The sequence below is a fragment of the Brachycentrus maculatus genome, unplaced genomic scaffold (genome assembly GCF_059751285.1).
Source record: "Brachycentrus maculatus isolate JH-2025_06_01 unplaced genomic scaffold, ASM5975128v1 h1tg000108l, whole genome shotgun sequence".
NCBI classification, from domain to species: domain Eukaryota; kingdom Metazoa; phylum Arthropoda; class Insecta; order Trichoptera; family Brachycentridae; genus Brachycentrus; species Brachycentrus maculatus.
The window spans coordinates 763,908-788,141 of record NW_028280861.1 but is presented as its reverse complement, the minus strand read 5'-3'; the positions used below and the strand labels follow the sequence as shown (position 1 = coordinate 788,141).

General features: G+C 35.3%; 1 protein-coding gene across 1 annotated transcript in view; it reads right to left on the bottom strand.

Moving 5' to 3' along the window:
• The window catches only part of LOC148310085 (protein sax-3-like), a 385,600-nt gene that overhangs the window by 23,514 nt on the left and 337,852 nt on the right, over positions 1-24,234 (bottom strand). The window contains exons 4-7 of the mRNA XM_088259041.1: positions 22,348-22,501; positions 20,015-20,219; positions 18,810-19,068; positions 4,593-4,717 (exon numbers count right to left, since the gene is read on the bottom strand). Coding sequence (XP_088115167.1) covers positions 4,593-4,717; positions 18,810-19,068; positions 20,015-20,219; positions 22,348-22,501 — 743 coding nt within the window. The remainder of the gene's footprint in view (positions 1-4,592; positions 4,718-18,809; positions 19,069-20,014; positions 20,220-22,347; positions 22,502-24,234) is intronic.

The following is a 24,234-nucleotide window of genomic DNA, read 5'->3' as shown; positions in this document are numbered from 1 at the left end:
TGCTAATTCGAGATGTTATATGTTAATTTGAGATATTTTATACTAATTCGAGATGTTTTATACTAATTCGAGATGTTTAATGTTAATTTAGGATGTTATATGCTAATTCGAGATGTTAAATGTTAATTTGAGATGTTGTTTGTTCATTTGAGATGATATATCATAATTTGAGATGTTATATGCTAATTTGAGTCGTTATTTGCTAATTTCAGATGATATATGCTAATTGTAAATGTTATTTGCCATGTTGAGATGTTATTTATTAATTTGAGATGTTATATCATAATTTGAGATGTTATATGCTAATTTGAGTTGTTATATAAGGGACCGTAGTGATAATCGCGTAAAAAGTAGATATTTTCGACATTACGGAAAGACTTGAGGAATAATGGTGTGGTAAAAGTCCATTAAGACCCTAACGAGCCCTAAAAGTTTGACAGGCTCTCAGTGCCATCTCGCGGAAAGTTTTAAAAGCTCGCTAAGAAGTTCGACAATCGATCACGAGATGGCACTACGCTCGGAGTGTCGCCCTTCTGACAGATTCAATTTCGATAAAATGAAATTTCCATATTCGATATATTTTGGGAAAACAAATTTTGTTGCGAAGAAGCAAGGCGGGGAACAATAGATTGCTTAGTTCAAATTTAAATTGGGGTCCCGTAATGCGTTGGCCTTAAGAAATAAGAAAATAATGGATATTATACAGTATATTACATCTGTAGGTACCGAGTTCGACTCTCTGGGGGGGGGGGGGTCAAATAAATATGAGTGATTTTTTTCACTCTCATATCTGTTCAATACTACCCTAGACTGGTACCTGAAGCGGAGGGCTGATCACCTTTCCTTCGTGTGTTAACGACCAAGATTACACTGCGTTTATATGATGCAGTGCCCTATGCACCATTGGGGTGCGGATAAGGGTTTGAAGTGAAGATGTGAAGATGTGTGACCTAACATCACTTAATAGGAGCTTAATAAATAGAGAGCGCTACAGAACCATGATTACTGACTTCTTCGTACCTCAGTTGAATGGCATTGATGTGACAGAGCCGTGGTTTTAACAAGATGGCGCAAAATGCCACACGGCAGGTGCCACCGTAAATATATTGCCAAAAAAAATTGTATTCTCTAAAAAAACATCCTTTATAATTCAGGCAGGTGTTATTATTAAGATCTTCCTGAGAGTCGAACTGTTGATCTTTAGTATGGTAGCCGAACGCTTCTACCACCACCCTAAGGAGTAATACTCTGTCAATACAGTTTAATTTCCGAAAGGCAACTTTGTGCTTACGAAAATTGGGGTAACTTTATGATCAAAGTTTTCAGATCAAAATTTGAACGAGTGCCATAATTTAGGGATTGTTTTGATGTAAAATAGGGTTATTGATGTAATTCAGGGATGGTGGGGACGAATATTCATTTTAACCCTTTAGCTACCGAAATACCGATATATATATCGGCTTTAAATTACTCCTCGGGAATATAATATAGCGTAGTCGTACATGCGTAGTCCGCTTTTGCTGGGATAACATACATTTTCTGGGCATTCCAAAAGCATGCCCGACTGAAAATTGACGACTTTTGATTTATGACGTTCTTGAAAGGAGTGAGCGATATGGTAAAATAGAACCCAGTCAGGGATCCAAAATAAATAAAGTGAAAAAATGTCAACAATAAAATGTCAACAATAAAATGTAAAAACAAATCACTTATTGGAGATAATCCAAATTTGTGAACTAGTATTTCAACATACTGAAAATTTTTTGCGTTCATTTTACGCCGATTTTTTACGCCGGTGTCTCTCGGATCAGAGCTGCAGCGTAAAACGAGATTTGTCTGCTGTATCACGCTTGCAGCTTGACATGTCGTAGTCGTACAGGAGAAAGTGACTAACTAACAAAACGTAAAATGTTCAGGAGGGCCATTTAAGTCACTTTTGCTTGGCAAAAATAAACATCAATGCAGTTAGGCATTTTTAACAAGTCAATATATTAAACTTCCAAGTTTAAAATCCTTTTGGGATGTTTTTCAGGGCAATATTAAGCTAGTAAGATATCAAATAGTCAATGATCACGTTTTTGTAAAAGATGCACTTGGTCACTTTCTCCTGTATGAGTACGATATGTGACTCATGCACAATATGTCTTCACTCTTCAAACCCTTATCTGCACCCCAAAGGTGCATAGGGCATTGCATCATATAAACGCAGTGTTATCTCGATCGTTAACACATGATGGTAAGCTGATCAGTCCAGGGTAGTATTGAATAAATATTACAGTGAAAAAATTGCGCATATTTATTTGACCCCCCCTGAGAATCAAACCCGGGATCTCCAGAACGGTATTCGAGCGACGGGAGGAATAACCAATTCAACATACTCAACCTATAAAGTATTGTATTAGACTCTTTTTGTGTTTATAACAGCCGATATAATCAATATTTTAATTCATCAATTTCTTGCGGAAAATTCGCCTTCGTCAATACATTGTTTTCGTAAGTTGGTAATGAATGACGTCACAGAAACGATGGACTTATTTTAATATTGGTAACATTGCTAAATTATTTGCGGCTCTATTTGGTGATGTCTATGGTCCACCCTCCCTCCCCCCCCTCCCCTCATATTTGTATAACACAAATGGTAGTGTAGTGGTAAAAAAACAATCCACACTACTACTATTACAGCTCTTTAAACCACATGACGTCATAAAACGTTCGATGACGGAAATTTATTACGTATGCGGACGTACGGTTTTTCGTTTTATTCAAATATAAAAAGTTTAAACCTTCATATCTCCCTTAGTTCCCTACAGATTTTAATAAGAATGTTACCGATAGTCTTGTGATTTTTCATATTTATTTATTAGCTAATTAATAACACATCATGAAAATGATCCATTAGTTCCACATTCAGACACATGTTACTATTTTATTATTTTTCTTCATCTCACCAATAGATGTCTCTAGTGGAGTTCTAGTGATTCAAGAACAATGTTTCAAAATTGGTTTTAATATGTAGAACTTCCAAGAATGTGAGTAGTGTGGTTGTCAATAATGGGTAAAATTGGTGAATGTTACACGTGTGTTAAGTGATCACTTAAACCAGCCTATGACGGTCGTCAGCCCCATTAATTCCCAGACTTCCATATTCTTCTTCATCTTTAATAAGATGTAAAAATATGATATTTTATTTTTTAGCAATCCCAATAGTCCTGGAAGCCAAAGGGTAAAGAAAACTTCCAATTTATCGGAAAGTGGAGTTTGCAAGTTTTGTTTACATAACTCGACGCTAAGAGATATTCTGAATTACGAATTCGACATTACAGACGCAATTGTGATAATTGAAATGATCAAAAACTGTTTATTGAGTTGGTCTAAAATATTAAGGAAGCTTATATATTAGCACAAATCAATTAGTTAGGAAATTTATGTTTTGCGTTACCAACTTAAAAAAACAACGTTATTACGAAAGCGAATTATGCAAAAGAAAATGTTGAATGAAAATAATTACAACATTTTGAGTGTGTCCAAATACTTGTTCACAAAATCTGGATTAAATAATTAATTCAGATTTGGACACACTCAAAATGTTGTAAATAAATTAACTGGTAAAATTATAAGCTAAAATAATAAAATAAAATGGTATTTTCTGGCGTTTTTCATATCGCTCACTCCATTTAAGAACGTCATAAATCAAAAATCGTCAATTTTCAGTTGTGCATGTTTTCGGAATGCCTAGAAAGTGTACTTAATCCCAGCAAAAGCGGCATATTTTTAACTTAATATTTACCCGCTACAGGGCAGAAAGTGTTGTTTTTGTATTTTGAAGAAAAGGTATTGTTTAATTATTTATATTAATATACTAAATATTTTTCTAACGGAGAAAAAACCTTCAGGTTTTACCTTAAAAGATCTGTTGCACAGTACGAAAATTCAATAAGTGGCTGTTTTTAGTACATTGTATTATATTTTTAAACTTTAAAAACATTCTCCTGAAAAATCAAGTTTTTTCATTTATGACGTTCTTGAAAGGAGTGAGCGATATGTGTGATTATAATCCAGGATTCGGATCTCACATACTGTTAAAAATGTTTCTGCTTTATATAAAAGCTTCTTTACATCTCACTAAAAGATGTCTCTAGTGAAGTTCTAATGATTCAAGAACAACGTTTAGAAATTGGTTCATATATATATAGATCTTCCAAGAATTTGAGTAGTGTGGTTGTCAATAAGTAGAATTGGTGAATGTTACACGTGTGTAAAGTGATCACTGAAACCAGCCTATGACGGTCGTCAGCCCCGTAAATGCCCAGACTTCCCTGTTCTTCTTCATCTTTGATGAAATGTCAAAAAATAATACGAGAATAAATTATTTAAGAAATTTATGTTTTACGTTACCAACTTAAAAAAACAACGTTTTTACGAAAGCGAATTATGCAAAAGAAAATGATTAATGAAAATGTTGATTATATCGGGTGTTATAAACACTTCACGAGTCTAATACAATCCTTTATAGATTGAGTCTGTTAAATTAGATATTCCTCCCGTCTGATTTTAATCTTGGGGTTTGAATCATAGAGGGATATGGTCCTTACCTGAGCCCCTTCTCGGGCCCAATACAGCTGGGGGGTTGGGGTTCCTGTGGCAGCGCACGGTAGGGCTGCGGGCTCCCCTTCCCAAACTGTGACGTCACTCGCCACTCTGGACCACACGGGCTTGGCTAAAAGAAAAGAAAAAAATATTCATAAATTTATGTTTAATACGAATCTTGAAGCGAAGTGTGCTAGTCCCAAAAGGGTTCATATCGTAGTCGTACAGGAGAAAGTGACCAACTAACAAAACGTAAAATGTTCAGGAGGGCCATTTAAGTCACTTTTGCTTGGCAAGAAAATAAACACCAATGCAGTTAGTCATTTTTAACAAGTCAATATATTATACTTCCAAGTTTAAAATCGCTTCGGGATTTTTCAAGGCAATATTAAGCTAGTAAGATGTCAAATAGTCAATAATCACGTTTTTGTAAAAAATGCACTTGGTCACTTTCTCCTGTATGACTACGATAAATATTAAAATAATTATAGCATACATTTTATTAAAATTATGTAACAGGTATAAGCGACTCTTTTTAAACAGGTTTTTTGGTGGCAATGGCAGCGCCATCTGTTGAAAGTAAAAAAAGTAACGTAAAGTAGAAATTACTCATGGCGGAGAGCCTTCTTCTTGAAACATAATGTAAATTTATCAAGCATTTTTACGTGTTTTCAATTGGCTGGTTTTTTCTTATATTTAAAAAAAATCTTTACTTCACAAGCTTTATGACGTAAAACACGTTAGAAATGCGTACTTCATGCTTGCTTTCTTTTCCATTTAATGTGAATAAACCACAGAAATACGTGGCAGGGTATAGCTGGTAAGCTAATAATAATAACGTAACGTGAAAATTATTCAAAGGAAATACATCATACTCTATTTAAAATATACTTTTTAGTATATTTTAATTATAATTTTATATAAGTATATTAAACAGTTAAACGTCTTAGTAATTTCATCCACTGCGCGCAAATTGGGGACTATATCCAACCTGTTGTGGCACTAATGAAACAACAACCAAAATTATAAAATTTGATACCTGAAAAAAATTACGAGATTTGATACTTATGAGGAGAGATGCATAATTGTGAAAAAAAAATAAAAAAACATTTGCAAAGAGAAAGTGTGCGCCGTTCTATCCTCCCTGCCTACCTCTGCTGGTAGAAACCTGTTGTGATACGTGTAAAATGTAAATATGTTACCTGGGTTTAAATAAAATTAAGTAGAGGGCTATCGAATATCCTGCCTTAAATTGGATTTTTAGCACCCTTATGTCGTTTAAAATTTCACCATGACATAATGGGTCTAATTTTGTCATTTTTCTTGAGAACAAAGCGAAAAGTGTGGCTAGGAGAATTTTCTTCTCTCTCGGCCTATCTTGATACATTCTCCTTTGTAATATTTTCTATCCATCCCTAGTACAAACTGAAAACAACCTCCATGTGACAAATTCACCCTCTCTCAGCCAGACACTTTTTCCCCAATTTACATTACAAAGCCTTTTCCTTTCATCTGTGAGTACTTTGCCTATATTTCATCATATAATGTTACATTTCTTTTTACACACACACTACATATCGCTCACTCCTTTCAAGAACGTCATAAATAAAAAAACTTGATTTTTCAGGAGAACATTTTCAATGTTAAAAAATATAATACAATGTATAAAAAATAAATATCAAGCCACTTATTGAACTTTTTACTGTGCAACAGATCTTTTTAGGTAAAACCTGAAGGTTTTTTCTCCATTTGAAAATAATTGAACAGTACCTTTTCTTCAAAATGCAAAAACAACACTTTCTGCCCTGTAGCGGGTAAATATTAAGTTAAAAATATGCCTCTTTTGCTGGGATATAGTACATTTTCTGGGCATTCCAAAAACATGCACAACTGAAATTTTACGATTTTTGATTTCTGACGTTCTTGAAAAGAGTGAGCGATATGTGTCGCCTATTTTCAAAATTCGCCAGATCCAAATAAGTATTTTATAAAAAAACGCAAATTCTCCGGGTAACATTTATGTTTCAAGGATTTGTCTATCATTAGATAAAATATTATGAAATAGAGAATTTTCCCATTTCTATGGATTTTTTTTCAGTATTTAAAAATAAAAACCAGACACAAACCGATAATGACGTCATCTTGATTTTTTACTCATCCCCGATCTCTGATTGGCCGATATGGGTCAGAAGGCAAGTTTCACGAATATAGCGGAATTTGAAATACAACACTGTTTTTAAGTATTTTTTAGCAGGGTTTTCAAGTATTTAAATATTCTAAACAATAAAACCCATAATTGGCATTCCGATACAGTATTTATTTTCAAATATTATAAAAAATTGGATCTGGCGGATTTTGAAAGTAGGCGACACATATGTAAAAGAAAAAATAACCTTTTTAGGCTACATTTTACACGTATCTCAAAAGGTTTCTACCAGCAGGGGTAGACAGGGAGGACAGAACGGTACACTACTGTCTTTGCAAATATTCTTTGCATTTTTTTCACATCCATGCATCTCCTCATACGTACCAAATCTCGTTTTTTTTTTTATTCTGTTAAAAATAATTTTGGTTGTTGTGTCATTAATAGCACAGCAGATTGGATGCAGTCCCCGATTTGCGCGCAGTGGATGAAATTACAAAGAGGTTTGACTGTTTTAAATAGGTACTTATATAATTTCAGTATATTTTAATATTAGTATGATGTAATTTCTTTGTATAATTTTGACGTTATGTTATTATTATTATTTTACCAGCTATGTACACCCTGACATGGATTTCTGAGGCTCATTCACTTTCAATGGAAAAGAAAGCAAACACAAGGTACGCATTTCTAACATGTATAATATCATTCATGGGTAAATGATCAAGAGTTAATTTTATGAAAATTGTAAAATGTTTATATACTTAATTTTTCTCCTTTTTTGTGTGTTTATTAGATTAAAATCGTTAAAAACAGGAAAAAATGTATAAAAATAGAACTCCACCGACAAGACACACAAGGTGGCTTGGTGGGTCTCTGCAAAAAACAATGTTCTACATGTCGCTCACTCCTTTCAAGAACGTCATTAATCAAAAATCGTCAATTTTGAGTTGTGCATATTTTCGGAATGTCCAGAAAATGTACTTTATCCCAGCAAAAGAGGCATATTTTTAACGTAATATTTACCCGCTACAGGGCAGAAAATGTTGTTTTTTGCATTTTGAAGAAAACATATTGTTTAATTATTTTTTTAAAAATACTAAATATTTTTCAAATGGAGAAAAAACATCCAGGTTTTACCTAAAAAGATCTGTTGCACAGTAAAAAGTTCTATAAGTGGCTTGATATTTATTTTTAATACGTTGCGTTATATTTTTAAACTTTAAAAACGTTCTCCTGAAAAATCAAGTTTTTTTTATTTAATGACGTTCTTGAAAGGAGTGAGCGATTTATAAAAATTGTGATTTAAATAAATGGTTTTCATTTTCATTTTCGAGTAAAATTGAAAAATTCTTTAGTCTGAAGACACGTGTCCGTATGATGATAGGAATTCGACAGAAATAGTAATTAATCTGTGGAAATAATGTTCGAACGGAGAGGAAAACGTCTCTTCGCGTGATATATGACGCAATATAAAGTAACTGTTAGATAATAAAGATATCTTTACAACTTATAACGACGCAGATAGGATGCCAAAGACGGATTCACAATCCCCTAATCAATCAACACCACATCTTCTTCTTCTTCTCTATGAGACCTCTGACTTCCACTGCTGGATATAGGCCTCTTCCCTTCTTTCCATTTCTTCCAGTCGGTTGCTGCTTGCAGTCAGTTTCTATCATGTTAATTCATGCCCATAAAAATGGGTTTATTTTGTTTAAAAATTGTTAATTATTATCTACCTACTACTACTACTACCATCACGCCGTTTCCCCGCAGGGGTAGGCAGAGAGGATGGAACGCCACAATCTTCTGTCCTGACACACACTCCTCGCCTCATTCACATCCATACATCTAGTCATACATGCCCTCCGATCACGCAGACCTTTGAAACCACCAGATTTTGGGTTCTGATTGATCTGATCGTGCCAAGTCTTTTTCGGTCGTCCTCGTTCTGTTTTCCCTCTCACATTCGCCACATATATTTCCTTAGTCATTCTCTCGTTATCCATTCGCTCTACATGTCCATACCACCGTGAAGAACTCTTCCCAATTTTTTCATTATTCCTCGTTCAGCCTTACATTCCTTCCTTATATCTTCGTTTTTAATTCTGTCATACAATGATTTTCCACACATTTGTCTGAGGGAGCTACCTTCATGTCTAAAATCATCTCCACATCGACCCAATCCCCCCACAGCGACTATGTCGTCGGACCATCTCATTTGGGGTCTTCCGACACCTTTTTTGTTCTCCCAAGGTCTCCATCGTGTAATTCTTGAAGTCCATCTTGTGGGGTCCTGTCTTGCAATATGTCCTGCCCACTGCCATTTGAGTTTTGCCACGCGATCCATGATATCTTCCACCAATAGATGGCTTCGCCAATAGATGTCCCTAGTGAAGTTCTAGTGATTCAACAACAATGTTTCAAAATTGGTTCATATATGTAGAACTTCCAAGAATTTGAGTAGTGTGGTCGTCAATAATAGGTAGAATTGGTGAACGTTACACGTGTGTAAAGTGATCACTTAAACACTAGCCTATGACGGTCGTCAGCCCCGTAAATGCCCAGACTTCCATATTCTTCTTTATCTTTGATGAGATGTAAAAAAATATATATGGAATATTACAATTACCTGTTTAATCTGTTATTCATAATTAAAAATGTATTTATTTTAATGTTCTGCTAAATTTCTAAATATAATAAAATTAAAAATTAGTGCCATAGGAAAAAGGGTTGTGTGAATCCGGCTCTAAGGACCACAAAAAGCAAATTCGTCACAATTTCGCGCGTTTTTTCCTTCCACTCTAAAGAACTGCTCTATTTTCCCCTTCCTTCTCTTTCGCTCCACAAGACTGCGCCATCTTCCTACCCTCTCTACATCCGATGGCTGTTCCCGCCTTCCTTTATTCAAATGTCCCGTTTCCGGCGTAGTGTTGCCACTTTCCCGGCGCCTAGAAGTTTTGTTTATGGCTTTTTTATCTATCCTACTTTCTAGCTAGGTCAAGGATTGAATAAGATCGGGTAATGTAGATTTTCAAATAAAAATGGACTGATAAGCAAATTATATTACAACATTTTGAGTGTGTCTAAATACTTGTTCATAAAATCTGGATTACCTTCAATAACAGGAGTTTTTATCATATTTTTATTTCAAAATAAATGAAAATAACTCCTGTAATTGGATATAATCCAGATATTGTAAGCAAGTATTTGGACACACTCAAAATGTTGTAAATAAATTATCTGGTCAAATTATAAACTTGAATACTAAAAATGTCTCTAGTAAAGTTCTAGTGATTCAAGAAAAATCTTTCAAAATTGGTTCATATATATAGAGCTTCCAAGAATTTGAGTAATTGGTCATAATTCAGATTTATGAACAAGTATTTGGACACACCCAAAATGTTGTAAATAAATTATTTGGTCAAATTATAAGCTTAAATAATAAAAATGAAAATGATATTTTCTGGCGTTTCTCATGTACCTACATACATATGTGATTATAATCCAGGATTCGGACCTTACATACAAATATAAGAGTTTCTGCTCAATAAAAAGCTTTTTTCGTCTCACCTGTCGATAGATGTCTCTAGTGAAGTTCTAGTGATTCAAGAATAATGTTAAATTCTTAATATAGAACTTTTAAGAATTTGAGTAGTGTGGTTGTCAATAATGGGTAGAATCGGTGAATGTTACACGTGTGTAAAGTAATCACTTAAACCACCATATGACGGTCGTCAGCCCCGTAAATGCCCAGACTTCCATATTCTTCTTCATCTTTGATGAGATGTCAAAAAATAATGTTTCCCTGTTTATTATTTGATAAATAAATAACCAAAAGCTTGGCCAGAAATTCCTCAAAATTGAACAAGATAAATTAGAACGATCCGCAAATTTTAACCGCGCTGTTTATGTTTTCCGAACGCTGCACAGGGCTCGAGCAGATGACTCATTCGCCATTGTTCGGAATGCAGAAATTATTTGAAAAACCCGCGTAAATCTTCAAGATGGCGATAGCTGTCAAGAAGCGGTGCAGCGCGCGAGCGGAAGTATTATTTATTATATTAGAAGGAGCCGCGTTCGAAAAATATGATTTACTTTGGTTTTTATAAGCAGAGTTAGCAGAACCAATCGCTTTTTGTAATATAGCAATATTTTTTGCTTTGATTCTATTGTTCAAAATATGTTTTAATCCTTGTCCGCACCTAATGGTGCAAAGGGCACTTCATCGTAGCGAACCAGTGTTACCTCGATCGTTAACCGCATGAAGGCAAGGTAATCAACCTTTCGCTTCAGGTACCAAGTCCAGGTGATATTTAATAAATATGAATGTGAAAATCATCCGTATTTATTTCCTAAATATTAGTTTCTTATAATTAAAATGCTCGCTCGGCTACCGTACTGGAGGTTCCGGGTTCGATTCCCAGGGGGGGTCAAATAAATATTAGTGATTTTTTCAATGTAATATTTATTCAATATTACCCTGGACTGGTACCTGAAGCGGAGGGCTGATCACCTTTCCTTCATGTGTTAACGATGGTGCATAGGGCACAGCTTCATATAAACGCAGTGTTTTCTTGATAATCAACACTTGAAGAAAAGGTCCCTCCGCTTCAGGTACCAGTATTATTGAAAACAATCACATCGAACCCGGGACCTCCTGTACGGCAGCCGAGCGTGATGACCATAACACTACGGAGGCGGACAAATATACATGTTAAAATTATATTGAATAAATATTATAGTGAATAAATCAGTTTATTTATTTCAACTCCTCCAGGGAATCGAACCCGGGACCACCAGACCATAACAGTAACATTACATCCAGGGACCATTACACTACGGAGGCGGATACAAATTTATTAGTTAGTTAGTAACTTACGATTTGCACTGCGTTATCTCCTAATATTTATACCGTTTACTTATATGTTTTTTTTTACATATTTATTCATATTTTTTACTAAAATGTTAGTAATATTAGTAAATAACCACTCCCTGAGATTTTTATGTCTACCGGTTTCGAGACGTACCCGTCTCTTCGTCAGGACAATTACTACTACAGCATGCAAACAATACTACCCTTCACTACCATAGCACTATTTACACATTTAACAGTACAGTTTTTTTGTTTCTGAATCCTAAAACCTTTAAATAATCATCGTTCAAATTAAAATGTAGGTATTCATTGAATTTACATCGCTTAGAATAATCCCTAACTGTCTTTGAGTCACTTTAAAATCAATTTTTAACACAAATCGTCTAGCCGATCGCTGCGCGTAATTTATGCTTTTCGAACGCGCTCGTTTATTGTTCCGCCAACGTTGATATTGCCACAAGTGAAAATATTCAAATTAATGCGAGCGCGTAGGTACCGAGTACCTACTTCACAGCTGGAATCGGGGCAAGTTGTAATGAGATTTTGAATTCTTTCAAATTATTTGTTTTTCAACTTTTTTCCGAGTTGAAACTTTTCTCCTCCTTTGAAAAGCGCGAGCCTTATAAATTATACTTGTTTAAAGTAATCTTATATTAAGAATTTGAACTTTTTCGACTGTTTTATAAGAATTTTAATTCGATTGAAATTTTGACTAAAATTGATGATTTTCGCGTGATGGAAAAAGCTGGAACAATAAACTTTTATTTCTTCACTCGGAAAACATTAATTTCTCTGCTTAAACTCAATTTTGTTCAATTAAAAATCATTTAATTAATTCATTTATAAAAATAAAAATTATCGTACGGACTTCATTAAAAAAATATCACTAAAAAATATCAGAAAAAAATATATAATAAAATTGAACCATTTACAAAGTTTTGGACCTATCATTGGCTGTTTTAAGTGATCAGTATATACACCGTGTAGCATTTACTAAATAAAAATAAGTAATTTTGTGACTTAATTTTGGAGGCTAAATTTAAAAGTTGTTTTATTTTGAATATATCTTCCAACCCTTATCCTCACCCAATGGTGCATAGGGCACTGCATCATATAATCGCAGTGTTGTCTTGATTGTTAACACATGAAGGAAAGGTGATCAGCCCTCCGCTTCAGGTACTAGTCCAGGGTGATATTGATAAATATTAGAGTGAAAAAATCACTTATATTTATTTGACCCCCCTGGGAATCAAACCCGGGACCTCCAGCATGGTAGCCGAGCGTGCTGACCACTCAACAGAGTCGGATAAATTAATATATATAGAGACGAAGAAGATTTGGTGCTGTAGTAGTATGGATACCTTGCACTCTTACTTTAACCTTTATATTTTATGGACGCCTCCGTCTTTGAAACCAGCTTTTAAAACTAATAAAACCTTTAATGTGACCATATTTTTAATTGCCTCGTAAAAAAAAGTAACATAATTTCCAAATAGTAAAATATTGCCATCATTAAAAGATTAACGATACTTCTTTTTTATCGAGATTAATATTTTATAAAGTGATAAACTAATCATTATTATTTCATTAAATTATTTGAGAAAAAGTTTATATATATATATATATATATATATATATATATATATATATATATATATATATATATATGTATATGTATATATATATATATATATATATATATATATATATATATATATATATATATATATATATATATATATTTATATATATATATATAAATATATATATATATATATATATATATATATATATATATATATATATATATATATAAATACATATATATATATATATATATATATATAATATATATATATATATATATATATATATATATATATATATATATAATATATATATATATATATATATATATATATATATATATATATATATATATATTTATATACAATATAAATTAAAAATAAATATCAAGCCACTTATTGAACTTTTTACTGTGCAACAGATCTTTTTAGGTTAAACTTGAAGGCTTTTTCTCCATTTGAAAAATATTCAGTATATTAAAAAAAAAATATTAAACAATACCTTTTCTTCAAAATGCAAAAACCACACTTTCTGCCCTGTAGCGGGTAAATATTGAGTTAAAAATATGCCGCTTTTGCTGGGATATAGTACATTTTCTGGGCATTCCGAAAACATGCACAACTGAAAATTGACGATTTTTGATTTATGACGTTCTTGAAACGAGTAAGTGATATGTGGTACGACATTTAAGTTTATCATCGAAATAAATCAAACGGTTTAATTTAGCTATCAAACGATTTTTATCGCGAGTCGTTATACCGCGATAAAATCATTAAAATACAGCCTTTTAACGATACAGCGATATTTCCATGCAACATTATATGGGCGTTTGTGCACTACACGGAATTTTACCGTCCGACACATCAGTTAGCGTGATAAAACGATGATTGGCTTGGGTTGGCTTGTGCTTTTGTCCACCTTTCTTCGGATCATGACATATATAAAATAGAACCCAGTCGGAATTTCCAAAGTAAATGATCTGAAAAAGTACTTTATGGATAGTTATACATGTAGTGATTAGTCATATTTTCTTATTTTGTTTTTACCTTAGGATTTTTATATTTTCTCATTTATTATATCGCTCACTCCTTTCAAGAACGTCATGAATCAAAAATCGTCAATTTTAAGTTGCGCATGTTTTCGGAATGCCCTGAAAATGTACTATATCCCAGCAAAAGAGGCATATTTTTAACTTAATATTTACCCGCTACAGGGCAGAAAATGTTGTTATTGCATTTTGAATAAAATGTGTTTAATTATTTTTTTAAATTTACTAAATATTTTTAAAATGGAGAAAAAACCTTCAGTTTTCACCTACATAGATCTGTTGCACAGTAAAAAGCTCAATAAGTGGCTTGATATTTATTTTTAATACATTGTATAATATTTTTAAACTTTAAAAACCTTCTCCTGAAAAATAAAGTTTTTTATTTTTGACGTTCTTGAAAGGAGTGAGCGATATTTTCGCATTTTTTTATATTTTCTCATTTATTTATTTTGAATATGCTTCTTATGCCTATTTATTATACCTGTTTATTGTTTTTATATTCTGCCATGAATTAGTTTAGGTTATTTTTTAAAAATAAATATTTGTAACTTTATTATTTGTTTTCCAGTCTCGTTAACCTTAATTCCATGTGCCGAAATGAGAAATATAAATTACTCATCGGGAATATTATATATATATATGACTTATGTATGTAATATGTTTTAAAAATAAATAATTAAAAATAAAATTTATGTTTAAAACCGGACTGCTGGAAGGTAAAATTCCGTGAAGTGCACAAGCTGCCTAAGAGAAGGGTTAACGATACAGCGATATTTTCATGCAACAGACTATAAGAGCCTGTCAACGCTCATAGCGTTATATGCGGCATTGTCGTGATATAATCGACGTATTAACATGCAAATATGTGTAAAAATATAATTATTTAGTGAAGCAATTCAGAATACGAGAATTTAAACCTACTGTATGGATTAATAGCTTCATTTCAAAGAGTAGGTATTTCAATAGCCCGCGACTTAATTTTCTTTCACCCAGGTAACGTTTGACGTCATTGAATTTTTTGTCAAAACACCGATTTTGTTAATAGTTTTGGCGTTTAGTTTGTATAAAAATATTTCAATTTATCTCTTCTTCGTCTTAAAACCCTTATCCGCACCCCAATGGTGCATAGGGCACTGCATAATATAAACGCGGTGTTATTTCGATTGTTAACACATGAAGAAAAGGTGATCAGCCAAATGTCAAATCGTAATAATTTTATTTTGAGGACCTGATGATGGAGTGATTATTCCGAAACCGGTAGCACAGGAATAAGTGTTTTTAAAAGTTATATTACACAAAGTGAATGATGAATGATAAGGAGAGTGTTATATTACCGCACCACGAAGTTATCAATGCTTTTAATATACGAAATACATGGTATATTATTTAAGACTTGGGAAAACCCAGGTAAACACATTATAACGATATCGCTCACTCCTTTCAACAACGTCATATATCAAAAATCGTCAATTTTCAGTTGTGCATGTTTTCGGAATGCCCATAAAATGTACTATATCCCAGCAAAAGCGGCACATTTTTAACTTAATATTTACCCGCTACAGGGCAGAAAGTGTTGTTTTTGCATTTTGAAGAAAAGGTATTGTTTCATTATTATTTTATAAATACTAAATATTTTTCAAATGGAGAAAAAATATTCAGGTTTTAGCTAAAAAGATCTTATGCACAGTAAAAAGTTCAATAAGTGGCTTGATATTTATTTTTAATACATTGTGCTATATTTTTAAACTTTAAAAACGATCTCCTAAAAAATCAAGTTTTTTTTATTTATGACGTTGTTGAAAGGAGTGAGCGATATGTTATTCACCCCCGTTCGCTCGACATACAAAAGCTCGTATGCAAGACAGGGGGTAGGTTTCCCGTTTATGGGTATCATGGATTGCGTGCTTGAAAATTCTAATACAAGTCAGGAGTTAAAGTATACACAGGACATTATCACATCGGAAAGGATTAACATAATGCTAATTTAAAAAAATACTTGAAAAACAAACCCGTGTTTTGCGATAAGAATTAGCATTTTAAACAATGATATTTTCTCTTTTCTTGTATGTTTTCCGCAGATACTTTGTGGCACATTTTATAAAATCTTTATAAAATTAATTAACTTTATTTTCACCATTTTTTTATTAATACAATTTAACCTACCGGTTTCAACAATACCTAGTCATCATCAGGGTTTATTTTAAATCAAAAACATTAAAATACCCTCACCAAAAACACACACTCCATGTGTGTGGAAGTTTTTGGTGAGAGTATTTTAATGTTTTTTTAATGTTTTTGGTTTAAATTAAACCCTGATGATGACAAGGTATTGTCGAAACCGGTAGGTTAAATTGTATTAATAATAAAAAAGTGATGAAAACAAAGTAAATAAATTTTATAAAGAATGATATTTTCAGTCGATGTAGTTGGAAATGGGAGCAATGGAAGACCGAGGAAAACTTGCAACGATCAAATATAAATACTTGTAAGTGGTCTGGTCGGGAGTCGGAATAATCGGCAGGTATGACCGCCTCAGTGGTGTAAAGGTTAGCGTGTTTAGCTACCGTGCTGGAGGTCCCGGGTTCGATTCCCAGGGGGGTGATAGTAAATATTTGTGATTTTACCCACTAATACTTATTTAATATTACCCTGGACTGGTGCCTGAAGCGCAGGAGTGATCACCTTGCCTTCGTGTAAGTAATGATCAAGATAACACTGCGTCAATACGATGCATTGCCCTATGCACCATTGGGTGCGGATAAGGGTTGGAAGATGTATAAGGACATGGATGAATTTGGAAGAGGCGAAGGATGTTTGCAAAGACAGAGTGAAATTGCGTTCTATTCTCACTGCCTACCTCTGTGACGAAACGGCGTGATGCTTAGTTAGTTCATTTAGACAATGAAATATCATCAGCCCTAAATTTCTTCAGCTGTTTATATATAGCTTCCTTTTTCTATCGCTTTGTATCGTTGCTCTCTTTCCCTCTACTCCTGTAACACTGAAATTTATAGCCATCTCCATAGATGGCTGTTATGAACTCAATCACAGTACATTACGATATGGATCATATATGTATGACTTCCAAAACTTAAGCAGTGTTGTTGTCTATTGTGAGTAAAATGGTGAATGATATACGTGTGTAAAGTGATAAATTAACCAGCCTTTGATATGAAATAATTGTTTTTAATTAATATTTTACTCAGTAAATACCACTATTTATTAAAATCTACTGTGACACGTGTTTCGATGCATTCCACATCATTTTTGTGCGGATTTTTTTTTGCAAACACCGTGTTTGAAAGTGATGCGGAATGCATCGAAACACGTGTCACAGTAGATTTTAAGAAAAAGTGGTTTTTACTAAATAAAACATTAATTAAAAATGGATAGATTTTACCACAAAGTGACTGCCGAATCAATTAATCGAAATATTTGTTCAACGAAATATATCCTATTTCTCTCTAATGTAACAAAACGTGCCTTAAACGTGCCGCGTCCTTGAAACTTCATATATTCTAGTCCAATCATCTAATCGCATTCGTTTCACTTAAAAACGGTTAAATTTCCCTTAAAATTCTGATTATTTTACACACGGATTAATTTTGATTATCTTAATATTTGTTCATACAAGCATGTTTATCTACACAACGGTTGTAAGCTTAAACGCCACTTAGCAGTACAAAGGCCACACACAAAATATTACTAAGATAATATAATAATTTGGGTGCAAGTTCTCCCTACACGCTAACCACCCCTTGAATATGATTACGTCAGGGGGTGAGTCACCCTTCAGCTAATTTAGTTCAACACGATATCCTGGGCCATGATACTGGAAGCTTTGTCGAAAGCGAACACGCGAGATGTAGTGTGTTTACTCATAGTGAAGAAAAATAAGCAAACAAAAAAAATTACAGCATTTCGTAAAAAAAATTGTTTTTCGAGTATGTCCAGATATTTGATCAATTTTCAGTTGACTAAGACAAAGGCCAAGAAGAAGACTGAAGTAAGTATGGAAAGAGTAAGGCGAGGTACTCGCAGTAGACGGCCAAGAAGGCCAAGAAGAAGTCTGAAGTAAGTATGGAAAGTGTATGGTAAGGTACTCACAGTAGACGGCCAAGAAGAAGACTGAAGTAAGTATGGAAAGTGTATGGCAAGGTACTCACAGTAGACGGCCAAGAAGGCCAAGAAGAAGACTGAAGTAAGTATGGAAAGAGTAAGGCAAGGTACTCGCAGTAGACGGCCAAGAAGGCCAAGAAGAAGTCTGAAGTAAGTATGGAAAGTGTATGGCAAGGTACTCACAGTAGACGGCCAAGAAGAAGACTGAAGTAAGTATGGAAAGTGTATGGCAAGGTACTCACAGTAGACGGCCAAGAAGACCAAGAAGAAGACTGAAGTAAGTATGGAAAGTGTATGGCAAGGTACTCACAGTAGACGGCCAAGAAGACCAAGAAGAAGACTGAAGTAAGTATGGAAAGTGTATGGCAAGGTACTCACAGTAGACGGCCAAGAAGACCAAGAAGAAGACTGAAGTAAGTATGGAAAGTGTATGGCGAGGTACTCACAGTAGACGGCCAGCGTCGCGTTGGCGCTCGCCGTGCCGGCGGCGTTGCGCGCCGTGCACACGTACACGCCCGCGTCGGCCGGCTCGGCGCGCTGCAGCACGAGCTGCGCGGAGGCCGCCACCGCGCCGCCGCCCGGAGCCGCCGCGGCCGCGTGCCCCGCCGCGCTGCTGGTCACGGCCGTGCCGGCGTCCGCGCGCCCCGCCGGCAGCCGCCCGTTCAGCTTACTCCACACAATCTCGGGCAGAGGGTCGCCGCCGACCTAGAAACGCAGACACCAATATGTAATATTACATAAATAAATATGAAAATTATATTTTAGTTTTGTACTGACATTTCTTGGTGGAACTGCATTTTATATAATAAAATAACAATGTTAGTGGGAAAAGAAGCAGAGGAAGACCGAGAAAAACATGGCACGATCAGGTATGCCAAATACTTGAAAGTGGTCAGGTTAGGAGTCGTAACAATCGGCGGGTATGTATGAGGAGATGCATGAACGTGGAAGAGGCGAAGAATGTTTGCAAGGACAGAGTGTTGTGGCGCTCTATTCTCTCTGCCTACCCCTGCGGGGAAGCGGCGTGATGGTTAGTTAGTTAGTTAGTTAAATAACTGTGTAATTTTTTCCACATGAATTTTACTAGACGAGCAACCGGGTTTCGTCGTAACCGACATCATCAGACTGGTCTGATGATGTACTATATTTTTATCGACTGCTTTAAAATTTTGACAACGTATTTCAACGTGTTTCAATATCATTGAATGATTAAATTTTTTTGAACTAATTGCCTCATAAATCTATGTCAGCCGACTCATGTCAGTAGACTCCTATCTACGTCGAGCGACTCGCGAAAATCTACATCAAGGCACTCCAAGATAGGCACGTCAGCCGACTCACAGTCGTCTAGGTCAGCAGACTCATAAGCGTCTGTGTCAGCCGACTAAAAGTCGTCTACGCTAGCAGAGTCACAGGCGCACATTAGCTGTCTCACAGAAATTATGTCAAAGGATATTTAAAGAAGCTGATTCTTTGCTGACATATTTGCAACGGAACTCAGAGATACTTACATCAGTAGACTCACAGATGACTACGTCGAAAGACTCACAGATGTCTACGTCAGCCGACTCATAGACGCATACGTCATGGACTTCCAAGCGATGCTAATCTTTTCGTTCTTCAGCCAGTGATCTTTCGTCAATATACGCACCTGACACCTGAACTCGGCGTTGTGTCCCACGAGCGCGGCCTGCGGCTGCGGGCGCGCCACGACGTGCGGCCGCTGCAGCACGCCGAGCTGCGCGGGCCGGCTCTCGCGCACGCCCACCACCGAGTGCGCGGCGCAGCGGTACGCGCCCGCGTCCGCCGCGCGCACGCCCGAGATCATCAGGCTACCGCCGGACACCAGGGACAGCCTGCGGGGGAGACAGACAGTGTGGATATTAAGGGGATGTTCAAGTAACAAGCTATATAGACATTCAGGCTGCTGCCGGACACCAGGGACAGCCTGCGGGGGAGACAGACAGTGCGGATATTAGAGGAATGTTCAAATAACAAACTATATAGATCACCAGGCTGCCGCCGGACACCAGGGACAGCCTGCGGGGGAGACAGACAGTGTGGATATTAAGGGAATGTTCAAGTAACAAGCTATATAGACATTCAGGCTGCCGCCGGACACCAGGGACAGCCTGCGGGGGAGACAGACAGTGTGGATATTAGGGGAATGTTCGAATAACAAACTATATAGATCATCAGCCTGCCGCCGGACACCAGAAACATTCTGCGAGGGAGACAGACAGCGTGGATATTAGAGAAATGTTTAAAAAACAAACTATATAGACATTCAGGCTGCCGCCGGACACCAGACACAGCCTGCGGGGGAGACAGACAGTGTGGATATTAGGGGAATGTTCGAATAACAAACTATATAGATCACCAGGCTGCCGCCGGACACCAGGCACAGTCTGCGAGGCAGACAGACAGTTTGGATATAGGAATGTTCAAATAAAATCCTTATTTGTGAAAGTCCTCACCAAAAAGTTACATTTTCAATATTGCACAAAAAACCATTTAAATGCAAACCTGTTCTGTTTACTGTATTCTATCGAAATGTTGTGTTAAACTTCATATTCTCCAAAGCCACTTTCCTCCCACCCGTCCCTCTTCCAGGTATTTATACTACATTAACTACTTTAAAAATTAAACTTTAAAAATCATTACGTATGCGACTACATAGATCGAGTGGCTGTTTGGCCGGTACTTGATTACAAGGCATTTTGATATTGGAACGACTTCGGAATGTGTCGTTTGCGAATCGCTAAAAAAAACAAAGTAACGAACAGTCAAAAACGTGTCTTGCTCATTAGAGTACGCGTGAGTTTCCATCTCTCGGTGGATCAAAGGAAGATAGAAGATGGACCAGAGAAGATGAACTAGAAGAAGTGGATCCTGACGTAGGATCAATATTATCAAGAAAGGAATAAGAGGTAAGTTCTTTTCATTTCATATGTTGTTGTTACCATTTATTGGCATCGCCATCTTTTATGTCTTGGAAGTTCCAAGGACAATTCCTTGATGAGATTCGGGAAGGGTATGCGACTACAAGAACGAATAATAAAAAACATACCTTTTTTCACTTGTTCATAACCATCTCTTTAGATATATGTTTAAATATCGCTCACTCCTTTCAAGAACGTCATACATAAATCAAAAATCGTCAATTTTCAGTTGTGCATGTTTTCGGAATGCCCAGAAAATGTACTATCTATATTCCAGCAAAAGCGGCATATTTTTAACTTAATATTTACCAGCTACAGGGCAGAAAGTGTTGTTTTTGCATTTCAAGGAAAAGGAATTGTTTAATTTTTTTTTTTAATATTCTAAATATTATTCAAATGGAGAAAAAACATTCAGGTTTTGCCTAAAAAGATCTGACGCACAGTATAAAGTTCAATAAGTGGCTTGATATTTATTTTTATTTTTTTTTTTTTAAACCCTTATCCGCACCCCAATGGTGCATAGGGCACTGTGTCATATTAACGCAGTGTTATCTTGATCGTTTACACATGAAGGAAAGGTGATCAGCCCTCCGCTTCAGGTACCAGTCCATGGTAATATTGAATAAATATTACAGTGAAAAAATCACTTATATTTATTTTACCCCCCTTGGGAATCGAACCCGGGACCTCCAGAACGGTAGCCGAGCGTGCTGACCATTACACTACGGAGGCGGACAAAATTATTTTTAATACATTTTATTGTATTCTTAAACTCTAAAAACGATCTTCTGAAAAATAAAGAAATGGAGAAAAAACCTTCAGGTTTTACCTAAAAAGATCTGTGGCACAGTCTAAAGTTCAATAAGTGGCTCGACATTTATTTTTAATACATTTGTATTATATTTGTATTATATTTTTAAAATTTAAAAACGTTCTCCTGAGAAATCATTTTTTTTGATTGAGGTTCCCAAATAATCTTTCCATCAAACTGTAGCGTAATGATTTTAGTGCCAAAAAGAAAATTTCCGATATGAAATATTACCTGGAGTTAGATTCCATGTCAAGATTTTGACCGTTTTTGGTCCAGTACACGGTGGGCTCAGGGTTCCCTTTCGGGGGTCCGCATTCCAGCAGGGCAGTCTCTCCGGCCGCAACCCGCGTGTCGTGAGGCTGCGCCCTGAAGTCATCGCGGAGCACTGGAAAGAAGAAGAAAAACTTAGTTGGTATTCTGAGGAAGAAGAAATGAGGAAATTGGAAGCAAATCCGGAATAGATGCTATCATGGGTCAATTCAATTCTGAAAAAAAATAACATTAAAACCAACTTACCATCACGCCGCTTCCCCGCAGGGGTAAGCAAAGAGAATAGAACGCCATACCATTCTTTCTATGCAAACATTCTTCGCCACTTAATACGTTCAAATTAAGATACACATTACAAACTAAAATTTAAAGCGTATACATTAATACGAAATTTTTTTATTTCAAATTTTAAAATTGTTAAAGATGTAGAAGAATCAGTAGCTTATATTACACACATATATATATATATATATATATATATATATATATATATATATATATATATATATATATATATATATATTTATATATATACATATATATGTAAATATTGATAAAAGTTTTCTTGGTATGTTTTTTTCGGATCTTGTACCGCAAATTTTCCTTATGATCAAAAGTGCTCCCAGTGTGTAAAAAAGGATCAAAACCACAGCCCTACAAGATGGCCCTCAAAATTTTTAAAACGGACATTTTATCCGCACAGAATAGTGCATGGGGCAATGCATCGTATTGACACAGTGTTATCTTAATCTCAATCTGAAACATGTGCTTTGTAAATTGCATAATAACGACTGCGGAACAATCGCAGAGAAAATGGAATTTTAATGGATATTAAGCAAATGAATTAAGATTTCAAAGGTCTATTTGTAGGTTATATATTGATGAGCTTTTATAGGGTATTTATAGTCCTGCAAATCGATCGATGACTCACATTACCGGTTGGCAAGCCGAGACGCGCTGAGCTCTACATCACCCAGTAAAACGGTCCATTGATCTATTCCTACTCGAGATGAAAATGGCTCAATCTCTCGATCAAAGTGCACTCTGCATAGGGGAAGGTGTTGTACCTCGCTAGCAAGCTATCCTCCTAGCTAGAAACCTAGATAGTGTAATGGCCAGCACGCTCGGCTACCATACCCCGATTCCCAGGGGGGGTCAAATAAATATAAGTGATTTTTTCACTGTAATATTTATTCAATATTACCCTGGACTGGTACCTGAAGCGGTGGGCTGATCACCTTTCCTTCATGTGTAAACGATCAAGATAACACTGCGTTTATATGACGCAGTGCCCTATGCACCATTGGGGTGCGGATAAGGGTTTTTTTTTTATGAATACATTGTACTATATTATTAAACTTTAAAAACGATATCCTGAAAAATCAAGTTTTTTGATTTATGACGTTGTTGAAAGGAGTGAGCGATTTGTGAAATTTTATAATTGGAATGTTACAATAACCTGTTTTATTTGTTATTCATTATTTTTAATGTATTTATATTAATGTTCTGTTAAATATTCTTCATAAATAAATTACCCTAGACTCGTGCCTGAATCGGAGGGCTGATCACCTTTCCTCCATGAGTTAACGATCAAGATAACACTGCGTTTATATGATACAGTGCCCTATGCACTATTGGGGTGCGGATAAGGGTTTGAAGAAGAGAAAGCTGTTCAAATAATATAAATGTATTTGAAAGGGATTGAAATATAAAAATTAAACATTTGTATAAGACCTTTTTTGAGTTTATTAATGCGAACACGACCAGTTTTGAGAACATCAGTAGATCTCGAAACTAGTCGTGTTTACATTAATGAACTGAAAAGGGTGTTACGTAAGAGATTTAATT